General features: G+C 51.7%; 2 protein-coding genes across 17 annotated transcripts in view; one reads left to right on the forward strand and one right to left on the reverse strand.

Moving 5' to 3' along the window:
* WRN (WRN RecQ like helicase) overlaps positions 1-2,925 on the reverse strand; it is a 46,244-nt gene extending 43,319 nt beyond the window's left edge. Inside the window, 2 exon segments of the mRNA XM_054202248.1 lie at positions 719-827; positions 1,503-2,925. Of these exon segments, the coding sequence (XP_054058223.1) occupies positions 719-808 (90 nt within the window). The 5' untranslated portion in view covers positions 809-827; positions 1,503-2,925.
* Positions 2,926-3,558: 633 nt separating this feature from the next.
* PURG (purine rich element binding protein G) overlaps positions 3,559-18,906 on the forward strand; it is a 28,688-nt gene continuing 13,340 nt past the window's right edge. For 4 of the 16 annotated variants that reach the window (XR_008466536.1, XM_054202223.1, XM_054202235.1 and 1 more), the window contains exon 1: positions 5,217-6,062. Coding sequence is in view for 14 of the 16 variants with exons in the window: in XM_054202223.1 (XP_054058198.1) it covers positions 5,230-6,062 (833 nt within the window). In the remaining 2 variants the exon portion in view is untranslated. Of the gene's footprint in view, positions 3,605-5,216; positions 6,400-6,425; positions 7,359-9,186; positions 9,896-15,499; positions 17,688-18,906 lie in introns of those variants that run through there. The other 12 variants (XM_054202230.1, XM_054202226.1, XR_008466535.1 and 9 more) reach the window with 11 other exon arrangements.

Raw genomic sequence — 18,906 nt, forward strand, 5'->3', positions numbered from 1 at the left:
CTACTAATTTTGTAATCCCACTTTATAGAAGGAAAACTGCTGAACCAGGTCTTCCGCTTTTCTCTCATTAATTAGTTTTCTAATTGTTAAAGCAGTTTCAGATGTTACAGGAGGGGGCCTTCTAGTGGGAAATTTTGAACTGAAACTGCTCATATATGCAGGGAAAAAAAAACCCAAACATCCAAGGACACATTAACATTCTTGGAACACCAGAAATTTCAACATGATCTTGATGATCAATTAATTCTTCTGAAACCTCTGAAACACTGAATGCAGAAAGGCGGAGGGCATTACCAGAACAAACTCCCCTGTCAGGCTACGACTTGAGACTTTAAATTACACAGAGGAAGAATCCCCAGTCCTTGCTGGTGTACAGCCCACAACACTGGGTGAGCAACGCAACAAAAGCTCCCTTATACTTTGGTGTTCTCGCTACCAAAATTCAGGTTGTCCGGAAGAAGTTTCAACAGAGGTAACAGCAGCCACCTTTGGTCTATACATATTTTAATTAAAAAAAAAACCAAAAGAGATACTTAAACAAGCTGATTCAACCAGTAGTAACACCAGAGGACCTAAAATGTAATTACTATTTATAGAACAAAACAGCTGTAAACATTCACAAATATCAGAGGCAGAGCTCTAACTAAAAGCACGTTGTCCAACATTGCTTTATTACGCAGCTGGCAACCAATTAGATCTCCCCCAGGTGATGACGTACCTTCTTATCACCCAAAGCTTGGTTTTGTGTAAGCATCCACTGCGGATATTTATTCTGCAGACTAGTAGTTGGCAAATCCATTTTATTCATTTTTTCCACATTTCTGTTACTTATGCATTAAAAAAAGAAAAAATAGAACAGTCAATAGTTTGTACATAGACAAGCTGTTACTATCATCAGGCCAGAACAAAGATTTGGAGGATCACTTCCTTGAACGTAAAATGTTTTTTGCATGAGAACGGTCATTTACGGAGCTGCCTGCATTAAACAGCAGAAAAGCTTTAGGCATTATCTTCTTGTTCACACCAGTAAGAAAAACAAGAAAAAAACCCAGGAAAACCTCATAAGGTCCTTCTGGGAAGGAAAAATCAATCTAGTTTTATGAAGATCAGCAACTCAGAACAGAAGAGTACACCTACTGCCATCTCTGGTCAACACAGCCTTCATTAATTAGACATTTATCTGGTGTTTTAGATAACAGCATAGGAACCAGTCACCTAGCTTAAAAGCAGTCAGCGGCATTTGCTGACAAATGAAGTCAGAAGACATCAAACTCAACACAAGATTAGATTCACACAGACATTGCCCCGAGGCCCGCATTCCCTGCGCAGCGTCTCAGGGCTGCGAGACCAAAACAAAAATAAGAAAAAAAACACCACACAGAATTTCTAGGGCAAACTACAGCCAAACAAGGCACAGACTGCTAAGCTCTCTGGCGCAGACTGGATGACAGATGACGTTACTTATGAATTTACCAGCCCCGGATTAAACAAAATGAGCTCACCAAGCAGAGGTAGCCTATTCCCAGGGCATCAGGAAGCAGGGTGCATCCCCTGGAACAGGCAGGCACTCCACAAAGCAGTTAGAAAAGATTTGAGTTAGGAAGACACGCTGTCCGAAACAGCGGGAGATTTTCAGCCCTGACAACTAGGGTTTTCTCTCAAGGAAGTGGAGCAGGATTTCCCAGTTATGAGCAAACAATAACTGGATCGTAGCTGTTCCAGCTTCTCCTCGGACTGCTGCTGGTGGGATTTAGAAATCCTCCTGGAGATGGAGCAAAACAGTTCACAATGAAGTTTCTCATCCTGATTCTTCCCACTAGTCCCCAGGTGCTCAACGCACTTTTACAACAAAGTTAGGCCAGTACCATCTTTTAAGACCATGCTTTCCAGCTGTACATCCTCACCAACAAGAAAGTACAAATCCTAGGCAAATTGGGGTATTTCAGTTTTTCGATACTCAAAAATGCCTTTTGTTTCTTAAACTTGATTATGTAGGGTATGCAGACTTTTTCCCTTGGTTACCTGTCCGCTTCTGCGGTGGCGTAGCCAGCTACTACCTCAAAGACGACTTCAAAAAGTTTTCTAATACGAAAACCGTCACAAACTCACCACTAGCAAGATGCCTCAATTAGAGCCAAGCTGTTCCTGTGAGCGCCAATTGCTGGAAACAAGAGAAAGCAGCAGAGAAGCTAGAAACAGAGAACGGACACTCTGCAGCACCCACATCACAGCTCCAGCAACCCATTTACCAAAAAAACAGCTAGAAGTTCAGGAGCGCCTTTGGTAACTACACCACACGAGCAAATGCTGCTCACCACAGCATCCTCCACCTTAGAAACATAGAAATAGATTGGTTTGGATTGGAAGGGATTGTTAAAGGCCATCTAGCCCAACCCACCGCCATGAGCAGGGACACCTTCAACTACAGCCGGCTGCTCAAAGCCCCGTCCAACCTGACCTTGAATGTTTCCAAGGATGGCACATCGACCACCTCTCTGGGGCAACCTGGGCCAGTGTTTCACCACCCTCAGCATATAGGGACTGGAAGGGCCTCGACGGCCTCCCTGGCGCCTTCTCTTCTCCGGGCTGAACATCCCCCCCAACTCCCTCAGCCTGTCCTCACAGCAGGGGGACTCCAGCTCTCTGACCATTTTTGCGGCCCTTCCTTAACCTTCCCAGCGTTAAATCAAGCACCTGAACTTCTGAGGGCGAAGCGCCGGACGGCCGGCAGCCGCCCGGCGACAACGAGACCCGCTCCGGGCCAGCGCGGCTCCCCTGGGGACAACCGGCGGCAGCCGCAGCGAACGAAGCCTTCGCACAGGGGCCAAAACCCCTTATTGCCTGAGGGTAAGAACGGCGGCCCCACCGCCCCTCACCCCCGGGCGGGCACGAAACGAGGAGCCCCCTCAGGGTGGAGAGAGGTCGCCTCACCCCGCCTTCCCCCCCCCCACCACCCCGGTACCACACAGTAGCCCCCTCCCGGTACGGCGGGGCAGGGAGGCCCCGGTGCCCCAAAGGCCCCACCGCGCGCCGGGTACGGGCGGCATCGAGGCCTCACCCCGCCTCAGAGGCTCCCGCCCCGGCGCAGGCCCACGACCGCCCCACCGAGCTCGGCGCCGGCTCACGCATTCAACGTCACGCCGCGTCGCGGGTTTAATACGTCACCGGGCCGCCAGCTCCGCCCCCCTCCCTCCCCCTCCCGTCGCGGCCCCGCCGTCTCCCCGAGCCGCGGCGGCGGCGGCGGGTTACCCGAGGTGACGCGCATGCGCGGTGGCGGCGGCGCCTTCGGCGGCCGAAGGGCATTGTGGGTAGTGTAGTCCCGGGACCGGGCGGGCCGCGCACCCTCCGGCGAGGCGGCGGCGCCGACCGCGCTGCCGCCGCCGCCGCCGCCGCCGCCGCCGCCGCCGTCCTCGGCCGGGCGGGGCCGGGCCGGGCCGGCGGGGCGGGGCGGGGCGAGGCGGGGCGGAGCGGAGCGGGCAGGCGGGCGGGGGGTGCGCCAGCCCGTGGCTCTGCGCGGCGGGGGGGCGGCGGGGCCGCCGGCTGCGGGCGGTGGCGACGGCGGCGGCGGCGGCTGAAGGGCAACGGCGGCGATGGGCGCTGTGGGGTGAGTGACCGGGCCCGGGGCGGGGGAGAGGCGGGGACGGAGGGGTGGGTGGGGGGGCGGCGATGGGGTAGGGGATGTGGTGCCGGGGGGGCAATATGGGGGCACTGGGAGGCAGTACTGGGAGCACTGGGAGGCAGGGGGGCTGTACTGGGGCAGTGGGGAGGGTAGGAGTGCGGTGCTGGGGGCACTGGGGGGCTGGGGGGCGGTGGTGGGGGGCATCGCGGGGGGCAGGAGGTGAAGCTCTGGGGGCGGTGGGGCAGGAGGTGCAGTGATGGGGGGCGCTGGGGGGCAATACTGGAGTGGTGGGGGGCAGTACCGGGGCACTGGGGGGCCAGGGAGTCAGTATTGGGGCACTGGGGGGCAGGGGGACAGTGCCGATGGCGCCCGGGGGGGCAGGAGGTGAAGCTCCGGGGGCACTGGGGCAGGAGATGCAGTGATGGGGGGTGCTGGGGGGCGGTAACTGGAGTGCTGGGGGCATGGGGGGGCAGTACTGGGATCGCTGGAGGGCGGGGGGGGGCAGTGGGTGGCAGGGGGTCAGTGCTGGGGGGGCCCTGGGGAGCAGGGGGTCAGTATTGGGGCAGTGGGGAGGGCAGGAGGGCAGCACTGGGGGGAAGGGGGACCGTGCTGGTGGCACTGGGTGGGGGGGCAGAAGGTGAAGTACTGGGGCAGGAGATGCAGTGATGGGGGGCACTGGGGAGCGGTACTGGGGCAGCAGGGGGTCCATGAGGGCAGTACTGGGGGCACTGGGGGTCAGTGGAGGGGCAGGGGGTGAGTGCTGGGGGGGCACTGAGGGGCAGGGGAAGGGCGGTACAGGGGCACTGGGTGGCAAGCTGGGGGCACTGGGGTAGGAGATGCAGTGATGGGGGGGCACCGGGGAGCAGTACTGGGGTCACTGGGGGGCAGGAGGCGAAGTTCTGGGGGCACTGGGGCAGGAGATGCAGTGATGGGGGTGCTGGGGGGGCAGCACTGGGGCTCTGGGAGCATTGGTGGTGCAGTGCTGGGGTTACTGGGGGGCAGAAGGTGAAGTTCTGGGGGCACTGGGTCAGGAGATGCAGTGATGGGGGGCACCGGAGGGCAGTACTGGGGTCACTGGGGGTGCAGAAGGTGAAGCTCTGGGGGCACTGGGGCAGGAGATGCAGTGAGGGGGGGCACTGGGGAGCGGTGCTGGGGCAGTGGGGAGGGCAAGAGGGCAGAACTGGGGGCACTGGAGAGCAGTGGGGCAGTACTTGGGGGGCAGAAGCCGAAGCTCTGGGAGCACTGGGGCGGGAGATGCAGCGGTGGGGAGCACTGGGAGGGCAGTACTGGGGCTCTGGGGGGCGGGGGGGGCATGGGGACTCTGCAGGGTAGGGAGGGCTCCCGGGGCGGCGTGGGGGCGGCGTGGGGGTGGCACTGGGAGGAGGGCTGCCTTGACTGGGAGGAGGTCGGGAGCCAGAGCCGGGGAGGGGAAGAGCACCCGGGATGCTGGTGCTGCGCTGCTGCGTGCCGTGGCAGCCGAGAGGGATGCAGGCGCCTTTGTAGGGAGAGCAGCGCCAAAGAGAGACGCTGCCGAGGAGCCGAGCAGGCCCCTGATGCTGCTGTTGTCATCTCTGTCTCTGTTATGTATTATTTCCAGCTGATTGGTAAAGATGGAAAGAGGGAGAGGAGGAGGAGGAGGAGGAGGAGGAGGAGGAGGAGGAAGGAACCTGGGAGGCTCTGGCCTGCAGAGGAGCATTTATTCCCAGTCCCAGCAGCAGTACCATTACCCAGCCTCCTCCCAGGGCGGCTGCATGGAGATCCAGGAGCTGGCCTCCAAGAGGGTGGACATCCAGAAAAAACGCTTTTACCTGGATGTGAAGCAGAGCTCCCGAGGCCGCTTCCTGAAGATCGCCGAGGTCTGGATAGGAAGAGGCCGGCAGGACAATATCAGGAAAAGCAAGCTGACCCTCTCCTTGTCCGTGGCCGCCGAGCTGAAGGACTGCCTGGGGGACTTCATCGAGCACTACGCCCACCTGGGCCTGAAAGGCGGCCACGGTCACCGGCACGAGCACAGCAATGACAAAGAGCAGCATCCCCGGAGGCGACAGCAGCACCCGCCGCCTTCGCCCCCGGCGTCAGTCGGCTCCGAAGAACACCCTCACAGCGTCCTCAAAACGGAGTACATCGAGAGGGACAACAGAAAGTATTACCTGGACCTGAAGGAGAACCAGCGAGGGCGCTTCTTGCGGATTAGGCAAACCATGAGCAGGGGACCTGGCATGATGGGTTATTTTGGCCACAGCTTGGGACAGGAGCAGACGATCGTCCTTCCGGCGCAAGGGATGATTGAGTTCAGGGATGCTTTGGTGCAGCTGATCGAAGAATACGGCGAGGGGGACATAGAGGATCGGCGAGGGGGAGGCGATGAGCCCCCGGAGCTCCCCGAGGGCACCTCCTTCCGAGTGGACAACAAGCGCTTCTACTTCGACGTGGGATCCAACAGGTACGGCATTTTCCTGAAGGTAAGTGAGGTGAGGCCGCCCTACCGTAACACCATCACGGTTCCGTACAAAGCGTGGACACGGTTTGGGGAAAATTTTATCAAGTACGAAGAAGAGATGAGGAGAATTTACAACAGCCATAAAGAAAAAAGGATGGATGCCAGAGGGGACAGTGGTGAAGAGCAAGAGGGTCTCGAATAGAGTGCATTGGACTGGCCGTCTGGCAAAATAAAAAAAACAAAACAAGCAGAAATTGGTGAGAGGGACTGACCTATAGTAATTTCAAGTCGCCCCTTTTTTTTTTTTTTTTTTTTGTAAAGTCCTTTTCCGGTAGTTCTTGCTAACTCCAGTCCGTAATGTTGCAGGAGTCTGGTTATCACGTTGAATTACGCCCCGAACATCTCCCTATGTCTTAACGAAAGTACCGACCTCCCGAGTCCGTAGGAGTCAGCTGCTTCGAGTGTTGAAGACTATGGAAGTATCAGCACAAAAAACCAAATTCCGGCACTCTGACCTTTAAATAGTCTAGAAAAGGCTTGTGTTGCACTTCAACGGGATAGAAAAAAAAACACAAACCCCAAACCTTATGCTGGAATGTATCGGTTTCTGCTTATGACGGGTTTTCCGGGACTGAATTCTGCCTGTACTCGGTCAAAAGGCTGAGCAGCGTAGCCGTAGGGCACTGACAACGAAAATAGACTTCGTGTGAGCCGCTGGTTTGCGTAGGAGGAGAGGGGTAGAGGTTTGAAAATCGGCATCTGCTGGTTATTGAGTTTGAAACCATATTCTGTGCGGGTAAAACCTCCGTAACTGGTCAGACCTTGATAACGTGCTGGTGAAGAGCGGAAGATTTTTATTCGTTTGGTAGTTTTGTGCTGACCGAATAACCCCGGTATCCCAGGATAGCGAAGCTCTACTCGAGCGCTAAGCCTTCTGAACTAATCCCCAGGAATAATAACCCACTCCTCGTCTACGTGTTCTGCCCCGTTGCGAGGCTGGTGATTATTTTTATTTTTTTTAAATTTATTTTTAATGCGTTTTGTCCAAAAGTGCAAAAGGTATTTTTGTATTAGGGGGGTTACGGGTTGCGGCGGGCGGCTGTGGAGCGGGTATTGGGAGGTGGAAGGACCGAGCCGCCACTGAGGCTCCCGGCTTCTCTCCCAAACGTGAGATGAACGCGGGGAGATCCCCTGCGAGGGAAACACCGGGGCATTGTTCTCCTCCTGCCGCGAGAAAGACCTTTGGGGGGTTTGGTGCACCATTAGATACATATAAAACGGCATCTCTCTCGTACTTAACCCCTAGCGCGTTTTCGGAAGCCGTGGTTGACGCCGCCTCGGGTTTTCTGTCGTGTTGATGTTACAGGTGTTGTCGTTAGGAGATAATATCCGTGGCCCTGCCATTCCCTGCCCCTTCCCACCTGCTCAGAGCTGGGGCCGTCCTCGAGCAATTCCATTCGTGATCGCCCGCCACCGGGTTCCGAGGTCGTCCCGCTAAAGTCTGCGTAACGTCAGTTTTACATCTCGCGATATAAACTCCCTGTCTGGAGGGAGAATGTGTACAATTACCTGTTTAGGAGGTTGATGAAAGATTTTGAAAATTCTTGCTTATTAAAACATGACTAGTTGTAACGTGAGGGGCTTTTCCAGCCCTTGGGCGACCAGCTCCGTTCCCTCTGAAACCAGCGGGTACTTCCAATAATGTGTTGCCCACCTTGAACATTTCTTTAAAGTCAACGTTACTGTGTCTAATTAGATGTTTATAATTGTTTGAATCGTGGGGTTTTTTTTTTACAGTGTGGCCTAGCGTGCACGTGGACCGGCTATTTTTCCATGCAGCCGTTACATGTTTGGCTTTCTTTAATCTGTCGAGAAAACGTTATTGATCTCCAACCGGACCCATTCACGGCTCTGAGGCTGGCCCCACCTGCACGCTGCACGGCCACGCTCAATCCCAACGCTATTACCTGTTTAACGTCATTAACCAGAACGAGAAAAGCTGGGGAGGCAGGGGTGGGAACCAAGAGGATAATCTGGACTTTAGTTTGGGTACTAAAACTCGTCGATCTGTTTTAACTTTAAAAAAAAAAAAAGAAAAAAAAAGGAAAAAAAAGAAAAAAAAAAAAGAAAAGCTTGCACCAAAGTCACCAAAGAACCTTTAGGAAAATGTTACGGTTGTGACAAGAAGTAAGAAAGTTAATTTCACTGTTTTAGGTGATTCCCCCTTTAGGTAAAAACCAGTTCCTTTGGCTTAGTGTCGAAAACTCCCATCCGTTTCTGCGGAAATCGCTCTTTCAGGTACTTTTTTTTCAACTCTCGGAGAGACGTTCTCGCTCCACCACTCAAACAGCTAGCGGACCGTGATGAATCGGCAGGAGGTTAAACGGGGTGCTGGTTCCTCGTCGCTCTTAGGGCTTCGGTCCCGATGATTTTAACAGGTCAATTAAAAAGAAAAAAAAAACAAAAAACAAACCACAAAACTGACGTGAAAATAACTCTACATCCTGTTGTTGGTGTGAAACCAGAATTTAGTGAATGAGTCCTTGACGCATACGTTAGCGTATCGCTAACTGCTGCTGCCCATCACAGTGCCTGGAGTCAAAAATTAACTTCTGTTCCAACAAACCGGAGCTATGAATGTACACGCTTTTTAGGCTCTCCTTCCCCTTCCCATTCCGACGTGGCGTTCCTCCCCTACCAGCCTGACATCTCCCTGTCCCAGCCCGCCTTTGCCTCCAGGGATCGTAAAAGCTCCTACGTTGGAATTTGCCTCCTGTGTTGTAAGCGATCATGCCTTCCCCCCTCTCTTCCTGTAGCGTTGGGGCGGAAAATCCTTGCGACGGGCAAAGCGATTGGAAAGGGATATTTTCTTCACCGTTTTCAAAACAGAAAAGATGCTAAATGGCTTTCCTTGTTGCTGCCCATTTTTTTAAATACCCCTTTATTATTATTTTTTTTTTTTTTAATGAATGGCATTAGTTTATTGTAAATATCACCCAGGAATTCAGCGTTCCGCTGGCTACCGGGTCGGGCTCGGTATCCCGTAGGATCCGCTAATGCATTTACTCCCCTGGCGCGGGATGCACCTTAGAATCTAAAAATTGCATTGGGATCTTCACGTTCACAGCTGATCATCCGTGGGTAAACCACTAGCCGTGGGTTTCCACTGCCGTGGAAGGCACTGATGTTTGCCGATGTTGTCGTTGGAGGGTAATACAGACTCACTGGAAACGTAGCAATGCAAGGCGTGAACGGTGAGATTTGGAAACGGGTTCCTCGTTATTTTTGGCAGCGCGGTTTGGGGTTTTTTTCAGCTTCCGAGAGCGGCGATGCCGCGGGCTGCTCGCGCCCGGCGAGACGCTCGGGAACGCCGAATCCCTAATGCGTTTTAAATGTTTGTTCCCGACGCCCTGAAACTGCCATGTCCCTTAAACTTGAGAAAACACAAGCTTATTTGCACTAGAAAGAACGGCCAAAAAACAATCCTTAGGAGGACAGGGTGAAGAGCATCAGTCTGAACCTCTTTTTCTCACGAGAGAATTTCCTATTCAAGCCCTCGCCTCTGTTTCGAAATTGTATGGTCCCCGGCAGAAAGTCTGTCAGTTCAATAATGGAATCGTAATGCACTTTATATTGTGTAAATAATACCGGGAGCACGTTTCTGCTCCCGCTCTGGTAGGGGGATGCTTCGGTAACGTAGTCTAATGCTGAAAGAAGCCGTCTCCCGCATGCACGTGTCTGTTGGAGACCTATCGTACTTGCTCGGTCCAGCTCCGCTCGTATGTTAAGAGGAGAACAGGCCGCTGTATTGAGGATCTTCTCAAACCACCAAGAGTGGGATGATTTTTTTTCTTTTTTTTTTTTTTTTTTTTCTTTTTAAAGTTGCGATTTGCAGAGCTGCTGAGCATCCTCAGCTCCGCCATCGCTGCGGCTCCTCGCCCCTTCCGCAAATCCGGCCCCCGACCTTGCTGCCGAGGCTGAAACCTGAGCTTTCTTCCAACAAAGCCGAATCCAGCAGCTCCCTCGTACTTTCCCCACTGTGGACACAGAAGCTGGAGCGATCCTTAAAAACCCCATCCCAGGTGGAAAAGGCTGAGGGGGCTTCCCTTCCCTTGCAGCCGGGGAGGGAATTTGTGTTGAGTCCAACCCATGGAGGTTTGGGTTCCAAGGTGGAACCGAGGTGTTGAGCCCAACCCAACTTTCTCGGTAAAGTATGGAGGCAGGGGCACGCTAACGAAGGGTCGGGAAGCGTTTTGCACTGGTGCAGCGAGGGGGAGGATGGCAAAACCCGGGTTGTCGCGGGTTCGTCACGTCGAGTTGGCATGACGGACTTTGCCCAGCAAGAAGCTGCAGCAGTTCTTGGTAATCTACTCGTCGTCGTGTTTCTTATCTGTATCCGATATATACAAATTCATATTCACATGTAGGCATTAATATATTTATGTGAGTATATTGTAGCCTGTAGTAGCTCGTAGCGAAATAATCTTATTTATCTGACGTACGCAGTCTAAAAGAGGGGGCGGTTTTCTCCTTCTATCGGTCTGGATAAACGCGTTATTTCACCGAGAGCTGGTGGCGTGCTGTTTGTCGTAGCCCTTGGAAGATTTCTGCTTTTAAGCACTCTCATCCCTTAGCTTTTCGGCAGTTCTGCAAGGGAAAACGTAGTCAAGAGAAGGCAAAACTCTTCCTTGGAGGCGTCGTCGGGGTGAGGTGAGAGCTGTAAGGAAGAGGCAGCTGCAGGTATTGCCGGCCACGTCGTGTTTCAATGCCGTTTTACAACCCCCGGCTCCGCAAACCTGTACCACCATGTTCATAAAATCCCTAGTAGAAGTATTAAAAACCCATCCTTTAAAAAAAAAAAAAAAGAGCAAACAGTTACCAAAATCAATGTCAGCACACTTTTTTTTTTTGCTTAAGATGTCATAGTCTAATGATTGCATCATTATTTTCTTCCCTATGGCCTATTGATGTGACCTAAACTCACAGGGAAGGGAGTTGGTAGTGGTCAAGAAGCCTACCGCTCGCTTGGCTTGCAGCCCCTTTATCCAAGAGTAGTCATTTATTACGCTGACTTTGCACCAGGCCCAAAATTAATTAATAAGCGGTTTTAGTTCCATGGCATTCCTATTTTTGCTGTACATACAGTCTATATATATACAATTTATAAAATAATTCTTTCAGAAAAGTATACCTTCTGTTTAATTTTCTATGCTGCTTCCTCCAAAATTAAAATGCCCTTTTTTTTTAATTCCTTAATGTGTTGCGATGTCTTAAATTCACCTTTCCCTTCTTACCCCTCCGTTCCTTGCGAGTAAAGGTCGTCTCCGAAATCAGGAGTTTATCCAAGTAAGAGCGGAAATAAAGGCTACACTTGACATATCATAAGCTATAGCGCATGCCGGTGTTGATCCCGCCGGCACAAGCGCTGGCATTTGCGGGGAGCAAAGCTTCTCCAGCATCTCCCAGATTTCCTGGGAGAGGGTGATACATCCCCATAAGTGCCTGGCAGGTTGGGACCGTGGAATTTGTCCCCTTGGATGGGCGCGTTGGCAGTGGCTTGAGGTGGCAGCGGGTTTAAGCCAACCTGCGGAGGATGCCAAATACACGAGTTGTTTCCTGGCTGTAGGGCACGGTCCCCGTCGGGCAGTGGGGACATCACCTGTACATTATTAATGCTAGCGCGGTGGTGTCTTCTCTTGACCCCTCCGTCCTTTCGCTTTCATCTGGAGTCATTAAAATTTCATTGCGTAGATGCAAAGCCAAGCAAATTGGAGCATCTGGAGAAACAGGATTCACCCATTAGGCTTTTTTCTTCTGGGTAGAAGCGAAACCTGCGCGGGACTGTGGTTCCTGGGAAGGGTCTCGGTTGCCCTCTGTGTCCTACACCCTTGCAGTTTGTTATCGCTCAGCCCGTCACTGCTGCCAAATCACAGCTGTGGATGTTTTGGGGGTGATCCGGTCTTGCCTAAAAATGGCTTAATTCTGTCATGACCACAGGAAAAAAGCTGTCCAGGGGACAAGGTGCTTCTGGGCTCGGGTGGTCGGAATGAAGCTAAAGGCAGTTCTTGCGCTATTCTGTTCCTCCAAAATCTGCAGAAGCTTTCACGGGCTGACACCGATTTTTCTTCCTAATATTTTGTCACCCCCGCGTTCGGTTCCCCGCCTGTACCTCCGTAAAAGCAACAGAATTTTAAAGCATCGAGGTAAAATAAAATATCAAGAACTCCTGATATGACATGGATTAAAAATGGGTTTTCCGGAAATGTCAATGCGTAAATTGAGGTTTTAGAAGGGGGATGTCATTTTGGCGTTTCTGTGATGGATGTAGTTAGATTGTTCCTTCCACACGCCGAGGCATCACGCAAAACGTGAACCCGCAGCCTCGGGGCTCTCTTATGAGCATTAACTTGGAGAAGGGTGTACGCTGGATGGACCTTCTGGCCTTTTCACGCTTGTTGGATGTGTTTTCTGTTTGTACCGTATCCAGGGGTACTGGCCCAGCCTCGAGGTGCCCGGCCGCCACCCCAATAAAACCATCATTAACAATTTGCTAATTCATCTTCCTGATTGCTAGGCTACCTCGAAACGCTTGGAGCGGCACATGGAAATTGCTAGCTCGCTACAGAGTAGCGGCCGTAAATAAAAAAAGACATACTCCCATCTTTTAGGTGTTTCAGACCCATCCTACGTACTGGTATCCCACAGGGAAGCATAGCGGCTCCTGCCTTGGAGTTGTTGGCTGGAAACGCAGCCAGTCAGATGGGTTTCTTAACCGCGGGGAGGGGGGAAGTCCATCCCGCAGGCGGAAGTTTGCGTCTAGCTGTTTCTTCATCTTGATCATTTGCCACGCAGGGATTAATTGGAGGAACAGATCACCCTCCGTGTGCATTGCTGGAAGACAGCTAAAGCTGTCAAAGCGCAGTGCTGATACAACATCGGTGAATTCATATGCGTGACCCACAAATTAAGAGAGAGAGAAGGGAGAGAGGAATATTAAATATATATATATGCATATGCATATTAAAAATAGTAATTTTTTTCCTGTTTCCAATAGGTCCTTCCCTTTTGAGATGCTAAAACATTGTCTCTCGTCTTTTCTGTTTTCCATATCGGAGATGTTCAACGTGCAATACGAGCGGGGAGATAGACTTCACAAGCAATACCGACGTACTGTACTATTAGCGCTAAATCTTTACGCCACACAATCACGTGCAATAGAATCTGCATTTCCAAACAAGCAGAGAGTACGTGGGATAGAAGACATGGGTTAACCTCAGGCTCTTAACGCGTATTCCCATCTGGCCGTTGTTCTGAGCGCGCAGTGTTGGCACGACGAGGAGGGAGAGGGGGAGGAAGAGCAGAGATAAGCGCTTCCCACTGAGGAAGAGCAGAGACAAGGCAGGAGGGGGCGGCGGGAAGCGAGGACGGGATTCGTGCTCTGGGGGAGAGCGTGACGACGTTTTTATCGGCGGTAGGAGGAATAGGTGGCACCGTGGTGCCCCGCAGAGCCAGGGAAGGAGGCAGAGCCTGGATCCTAACACTCCTCTCGAGGATCTCTTTGGCTGGGTCTCCTTCCTCTTTGGGGCACATCGGTCCGGCAGCAACGCGCTCTGGAAACCTCGAGTCTTGCCAACAAAACCCAAGCAGGTCTGACGGATGGAGTTATTGCTTTTCCAGCTTGCTTTTTAAGACTCGAGTGGCTTGATTCTTCCCAGGTTTGCTCGTGCCATCCCCATTTATGGATGCTCGTCTGTGCGTTTCACCGGAGCCTTGCCTCCTGCTCTGGGAACAAGCCGGGGCTGTGGCCGGAGTGTCACGATATCCATGGGGCAGCTGCTCTTTTCCATTGCCGGAGAAAGGTGTTGGGGAAGGCTGGAGGGGATGGGAGGGAAAGGAAGTGGCTTTCAAGAAACAGACCCCGTGCCTGTCTTTGCCAAAGGGGTTTGCGTCATTTTTAACACAATTCTTTGCAGATGGTCACCACTTGTTTTCCTGGGCACCGGCATTGTTTCTCCTTGGTCTGATGTCCAGAAGCGGTCGGTGTTACCAGCTGTTGAAAGCTGTGCTGTAATTATTGCGAGGACTGTGAAAAAAGCCATCGCTACCTCCAACCGCTTTGGCTTTATTCTGCCTGTGCCTATCTTCCCCACCCATAAAACGGGGTGAATGATACCTCCCTACCTCAAAGGGGTGTGACAAAGACGAGACCGTTTGGCATTAGAGTTTCTGTGATGAATCTGATACTGATCAATACTGACGGCCTCTGAAAGGAAAACAAGAAGAAATTCAGTGTACTGAGTAGATACGTCTGCAGTGTTTGGACGGTATGCATAGGTAAGGCTTGGATTGCGTACAGAACGATGAATGAGAAAGAAACCTATATGCTAGAGGTGCAGGGAAAGTGGCAAGAGATTGTATAATTAAGCTCTCTATGCATATGCCCAAAGCAGTCGGAATTAAGGTTACTCAGATAATCCTTACTTCCGGCACTTCCTGACCTTCGCTTGCTTTGTTTTCCAACTGGTTTTATTCTCCGCTGTTTCGTACGAAGCGTACCGTTCGTATCGGCGTATTGTTCGATAACACCGGGTTGTTCCATACATTTGGGGGTTTCAATCCCAGACGGAGTCTCGCAAGAACTCCTCCTCCTCCAACTTCCCTTCCAAGGAGGAGGGAAGACCAAAGAAGTCGAAGGGCGAGGAGGACGAGAGGACGTTGTACAAGATGTATCACAGGCGGGCTGGCCGCCAGGACCTCTGGAGAACATGCGGTCCCCCATTCAGAGGTGGGACCAGCTAAACCCGGCCCCTTCCTCAACTGGTTTTCAGCAGGACTGGCGCTCGGTGGTCTGCCGAAAGTTACACAGGAATAACCCAGACGACTCTAAAACTTCAGTTGGCAAGCACAAGGGTGCCTCTAATGGTCCGCACCTGCAAAAAGCGTCTATATTTTTCCCAAGTTGAAGAACCTGTAAAAAAATCTGCTCTTTTAAATGTCCAGTGATAGATATTCCCGGCCTCCCTCCCCACGCTGTTCCAGTGGTTCACCCTGCTTACTCTCAGATACTTTTCCTCCTCTCCCTTGCTTCCATCTAATTCCATCGCTTTTTGCCTTACAGCCCATGCTCTCCAGAGGAGTTAGGGAAACAGCTTGTTCCCTTCCTTGCTGCAGCTCTTTTACGTAATTAAAGACTGTTGTCGGGTCCCTTCTCCATCCGTTTCTAAGCAAATGCAAAGCCTTCCGCCAAGGGTGATTTTTAGCCCTCGTCATGTTCTCGTTGCTTTCTGATGAGTCCGTCTTCTTCTCGAATCCCGAATTACAGAATCCGAAATCGGGAGAGGTATTTTCACTGCGATCTTACCGCCTTCGAGCGGAAGGATTGCAAATGACGCAAGGTTTTGTACACCCAGTAATCTATTTTTTTTTTTTTTTTCCTCCAGACCGGTTTGTGACTCTGCGTCCTCCCGGGTCCTCTCTGGTAGAGCCGCTGTCATTCCTCACTCTCCGTCTGTGCTGTAGTTCATGCCCTTCTTTAATAGTTATAAAAAATCCAGACTATGAAAATACCAGGGCGCACGTTTTCCGCAAAGCTTTGCGATAAATTTTTTTATCTGTCTGTGGCGGGGCGGCAGAACACCGTCTATCATTCGTGCCTCTGCTTATTTCTGAAGAGGACACAGAATAAATAGCCCGTCAACAGGCATTCTCCTAAATATTAAATATCCTCCTAAATACTGGCAATTACGGCACTCGCCCCGTCTTCACGATAAAAGCGGTAACTCTAGCGCCGACAAGACACCTGTTTAAACACAGATGTAAAGAATGCATCTAGCGACAACACAAGCTCCCTGCGCTGATTTATCTGGAAATACAGGCTTTCCCCTGTGTTCCCAAATCTCCAAGGATTGTTCCAGAAAAGTGTATTTTCGGCATGCGATAATGTGAACGGTCACCAGAATATTTACGTGAACTTCGCTAGCTTCAACTGTGTTTTTGTCTGAATTGGTGCGTGTGTCCCCCTGCTCATTCGGCCTCTCCCGTTTCCTCTCCTGCCGTCGTCCTCCGTGCTCCGTCTTTCCCTCCTTTAACATCTATGGATTTTCTGATTTTCTGCAGCGTTAGTTTGGCATCCTCGCTTGACAAATCGGGATCTCGAAGCAAAACTGGCCAGCAACTTGAATTTCAGCTTTCCCCGACCTTTCCAGCCTTAAATGCTCCACAGAGGAAGGGCTCGTTCTGCTTTGACCCCAATCAGACCATCGGGTTGTTATCGGGACCCGGAAAAAAAAAGACAACCCCCAGGTGAGCAAGACATTCAGTCCCAGGTGGCTCCGTCTTCCACAGGGACGTCCCTCCTTCCTCCAGGGAAGTTTTAAGCCCCTCTATTGATTTCCTGGCTGGGGAGGCTCCAAGTCACGCCAGGAAAGGCTTTCAGCTGCCTTGTCTTAACGCTGTTGTGTCGCCGTCTCCTTCCCGACTGCGCTGCAAGCAGCGTCCGCCCAGCCAGGCCAGATAACTGCCCGAAGAACCCCGGTTTTGGGTTTTTTTTTCCCCAACTCCCAGCACCTTCGGTCGCCCTGGAAGCTAATTGGATTTTCCTTAGTAAGAGTTTTACCGGGAGGAGATCCGACAGTTTTGGGTAGGTATGAGTAGAGAGAAGTTCCTCCTGTTCCATGCGGGTTCTCACACTGCTCTATAATCACTCGACACGTATATCCAGCCGTATTTCCAGAGACTCTATAATCACTGGACACGTATATCCAACCATATTTCCAGAGGTGCATTTAAGCGTATGACTAACATCTGTCAAGCCACGGTTGCTCTTCTGTCCCTCCTCTTCCTAGGAGGGGGAGAGGCTGAATGTGCCAATGGTATTTTTAACATAAATTAATTATCCCTGCCGTTTGGCGTTAACCCTCTCAAGGGTGGGCTGAAGCGCAGCGGGGGCAAAGCCTGGCGTTCACATCGCTCCCACCGCTTCCCTGGGTAACTGGTGGTGAGCGGGAGCCGGTTCGTCTCCGGAATCTCCCATTCCACCCCTGCTGCTGTGCAAATTGGTGGTTTTGCTTTGAGCCCAGCGCGGGGGAGTTTGCTGTGCCGCTGCGGGGTTGGGAATTTTTGGTGTAAAAAGCCCGTCCCTCCTCCGGGAAGCATCTAAGGCCAGAGACAGCAGGTAGGTTCAGGCAGAGGAGAGGTGACGGAGCGGTACTCTGGATTAAACGCAACTCATTCTGCGGTCAACAGATGTGTTTCTGGCTGGGATGCATTCAGGATAGCCGCTTTTTCTTTTCTTCCATGTTTTTGAACTCCCAAGATTTTTATAGCACTGGTCAGAGCAGGTATTTGCAAGGGAACGAGCTGCCTGTGAGGACAGTCTCTTTGCTGAGACATCAATAAATTCTGAGAAGAATCTGAAAACTGTAGCGTTGTGCTGGTGCCGCTTTTAAAAGAGTTTTTCCCAGCTAGGCGTCGCAGCGGGGATGTGCAGAGGCCGTTGGCAGCCGAGAGCAGAGGGCAAGGCTTTGCATCAGTTCTTCGTGGTAATATTTATCCTCGATCCTATAACTCAGTCAATGCATGCATATTTAAAGCATAAATAAGCGAACTCTTTTCTTCTCTCTTTGCCTTTTGTGGCAGGTGCAGGATTGTACTGGTGTGCTTGTGTTTAGTGGCTAGTCCTCCAGTCCGGGAGGGATTTTGGGGCAGACTGCTGTGTTTGAGCTCCGATGCTTTTGCCAGTTCACGACGGTAAATACCAGGGGAAGAACTAAACCCAAGGGCCAGCCCTAAAACTTTGTTTGACTAAACCATTTATGTGTTTCTAGCTTCCAAAAGTTCTCCGGCAAGGGGATTTTGTCAGCTGGGCTCAATTTAACATGTCTTATCTCCCATTCCGCCCCTAATCATCAAAAATTATTTCACGTTCGAGTCCTTTAAAGCTGTAGCGTGTCTCCTGTTGATGAGATCACCGCCCTTTCTTTCTATCAAAGGGTTCTGTTGGACCCTTCCCGAAGGTTGTGTGCACATCACTGTAGTTAGCGGTGAAATTTTTTAATTTAGGCATTTTGAATAATCCCCCCCCCAGGCCCCAATCCTGGTAAAATTAGGGAAAGAGTTTTTTGGCTCAAACGCTTGCTTAGAAAGCTGAGAATAGGCACTGTGTTTTACGAGGTGAACCAAACCTCGTGCCTGTTATCTCGGAGCGCATCCTTTACACTGGCATTTTATTTCTGGCTCCGTCTGGTTGCAACACATGAAGGTCTCTAAAGCAGCATGGGTGGCAACCCCCGTAGATGTTTGTATGGCTCAACGGATAGGGTCATTTTCCTCTCGCTTTGTTCGCAGGGCCCGGTCTTGGTTGTGCTGTTCCTTTTCCCAACTTGACCACTAAGGGTATTTATCAGGCCAGTTCACGTCTCGTGGGCGACCTGGCTCAAGAGCCCTAAATCAGGGTTTTCCTCAGAAGTTCACCACCTTTTTTTAAGCCCTTGCTTACGAACCTCTCTGGAAATGTTGTGCAAAGCCCAAACGTTCTGCGGTTCCTTCCATCCCCGTGCATTGGCTGACTGCTGCAGCCGACGTAGGACAAAAAAGACGCATAGCTGGTTATATTTTTCCCAGGAAGTCGTTTTCCTCTGTGTCTATTTTGATATGCTACGGCTTTAACCATCCCAGGAACCGCAGGCGTCCTCTTCTGCAGCTCTCATCTGCTCCTGCAGCCGCTGGATGGGACGGTGGGGCTTTGGGAGACGTTACCTCTAGGTTGAGGCAGGTTCTTGTGGGGCTCGGGCTGATGTCGCCGCGAAGGAGTAGTTATTTAACCACACAGCCATTCGTTCCCCCTGTG

This window comes from Rissa tridactyla, chromosome 5 (genome assembly GCF_028500815.1).
Source record: "Rissa tridactyla isolate bRisTri1 chromosome 5, bRisTri1.patW.cur.20221130, whole genome shotgun sequence".
Taxonomy (NCBI): domain Eukaryota; kingdom Metazoa; phylum Chordata; class Aves; order Charadriiformes; family Laridae; genus Rissa; species Rissa tridactyla.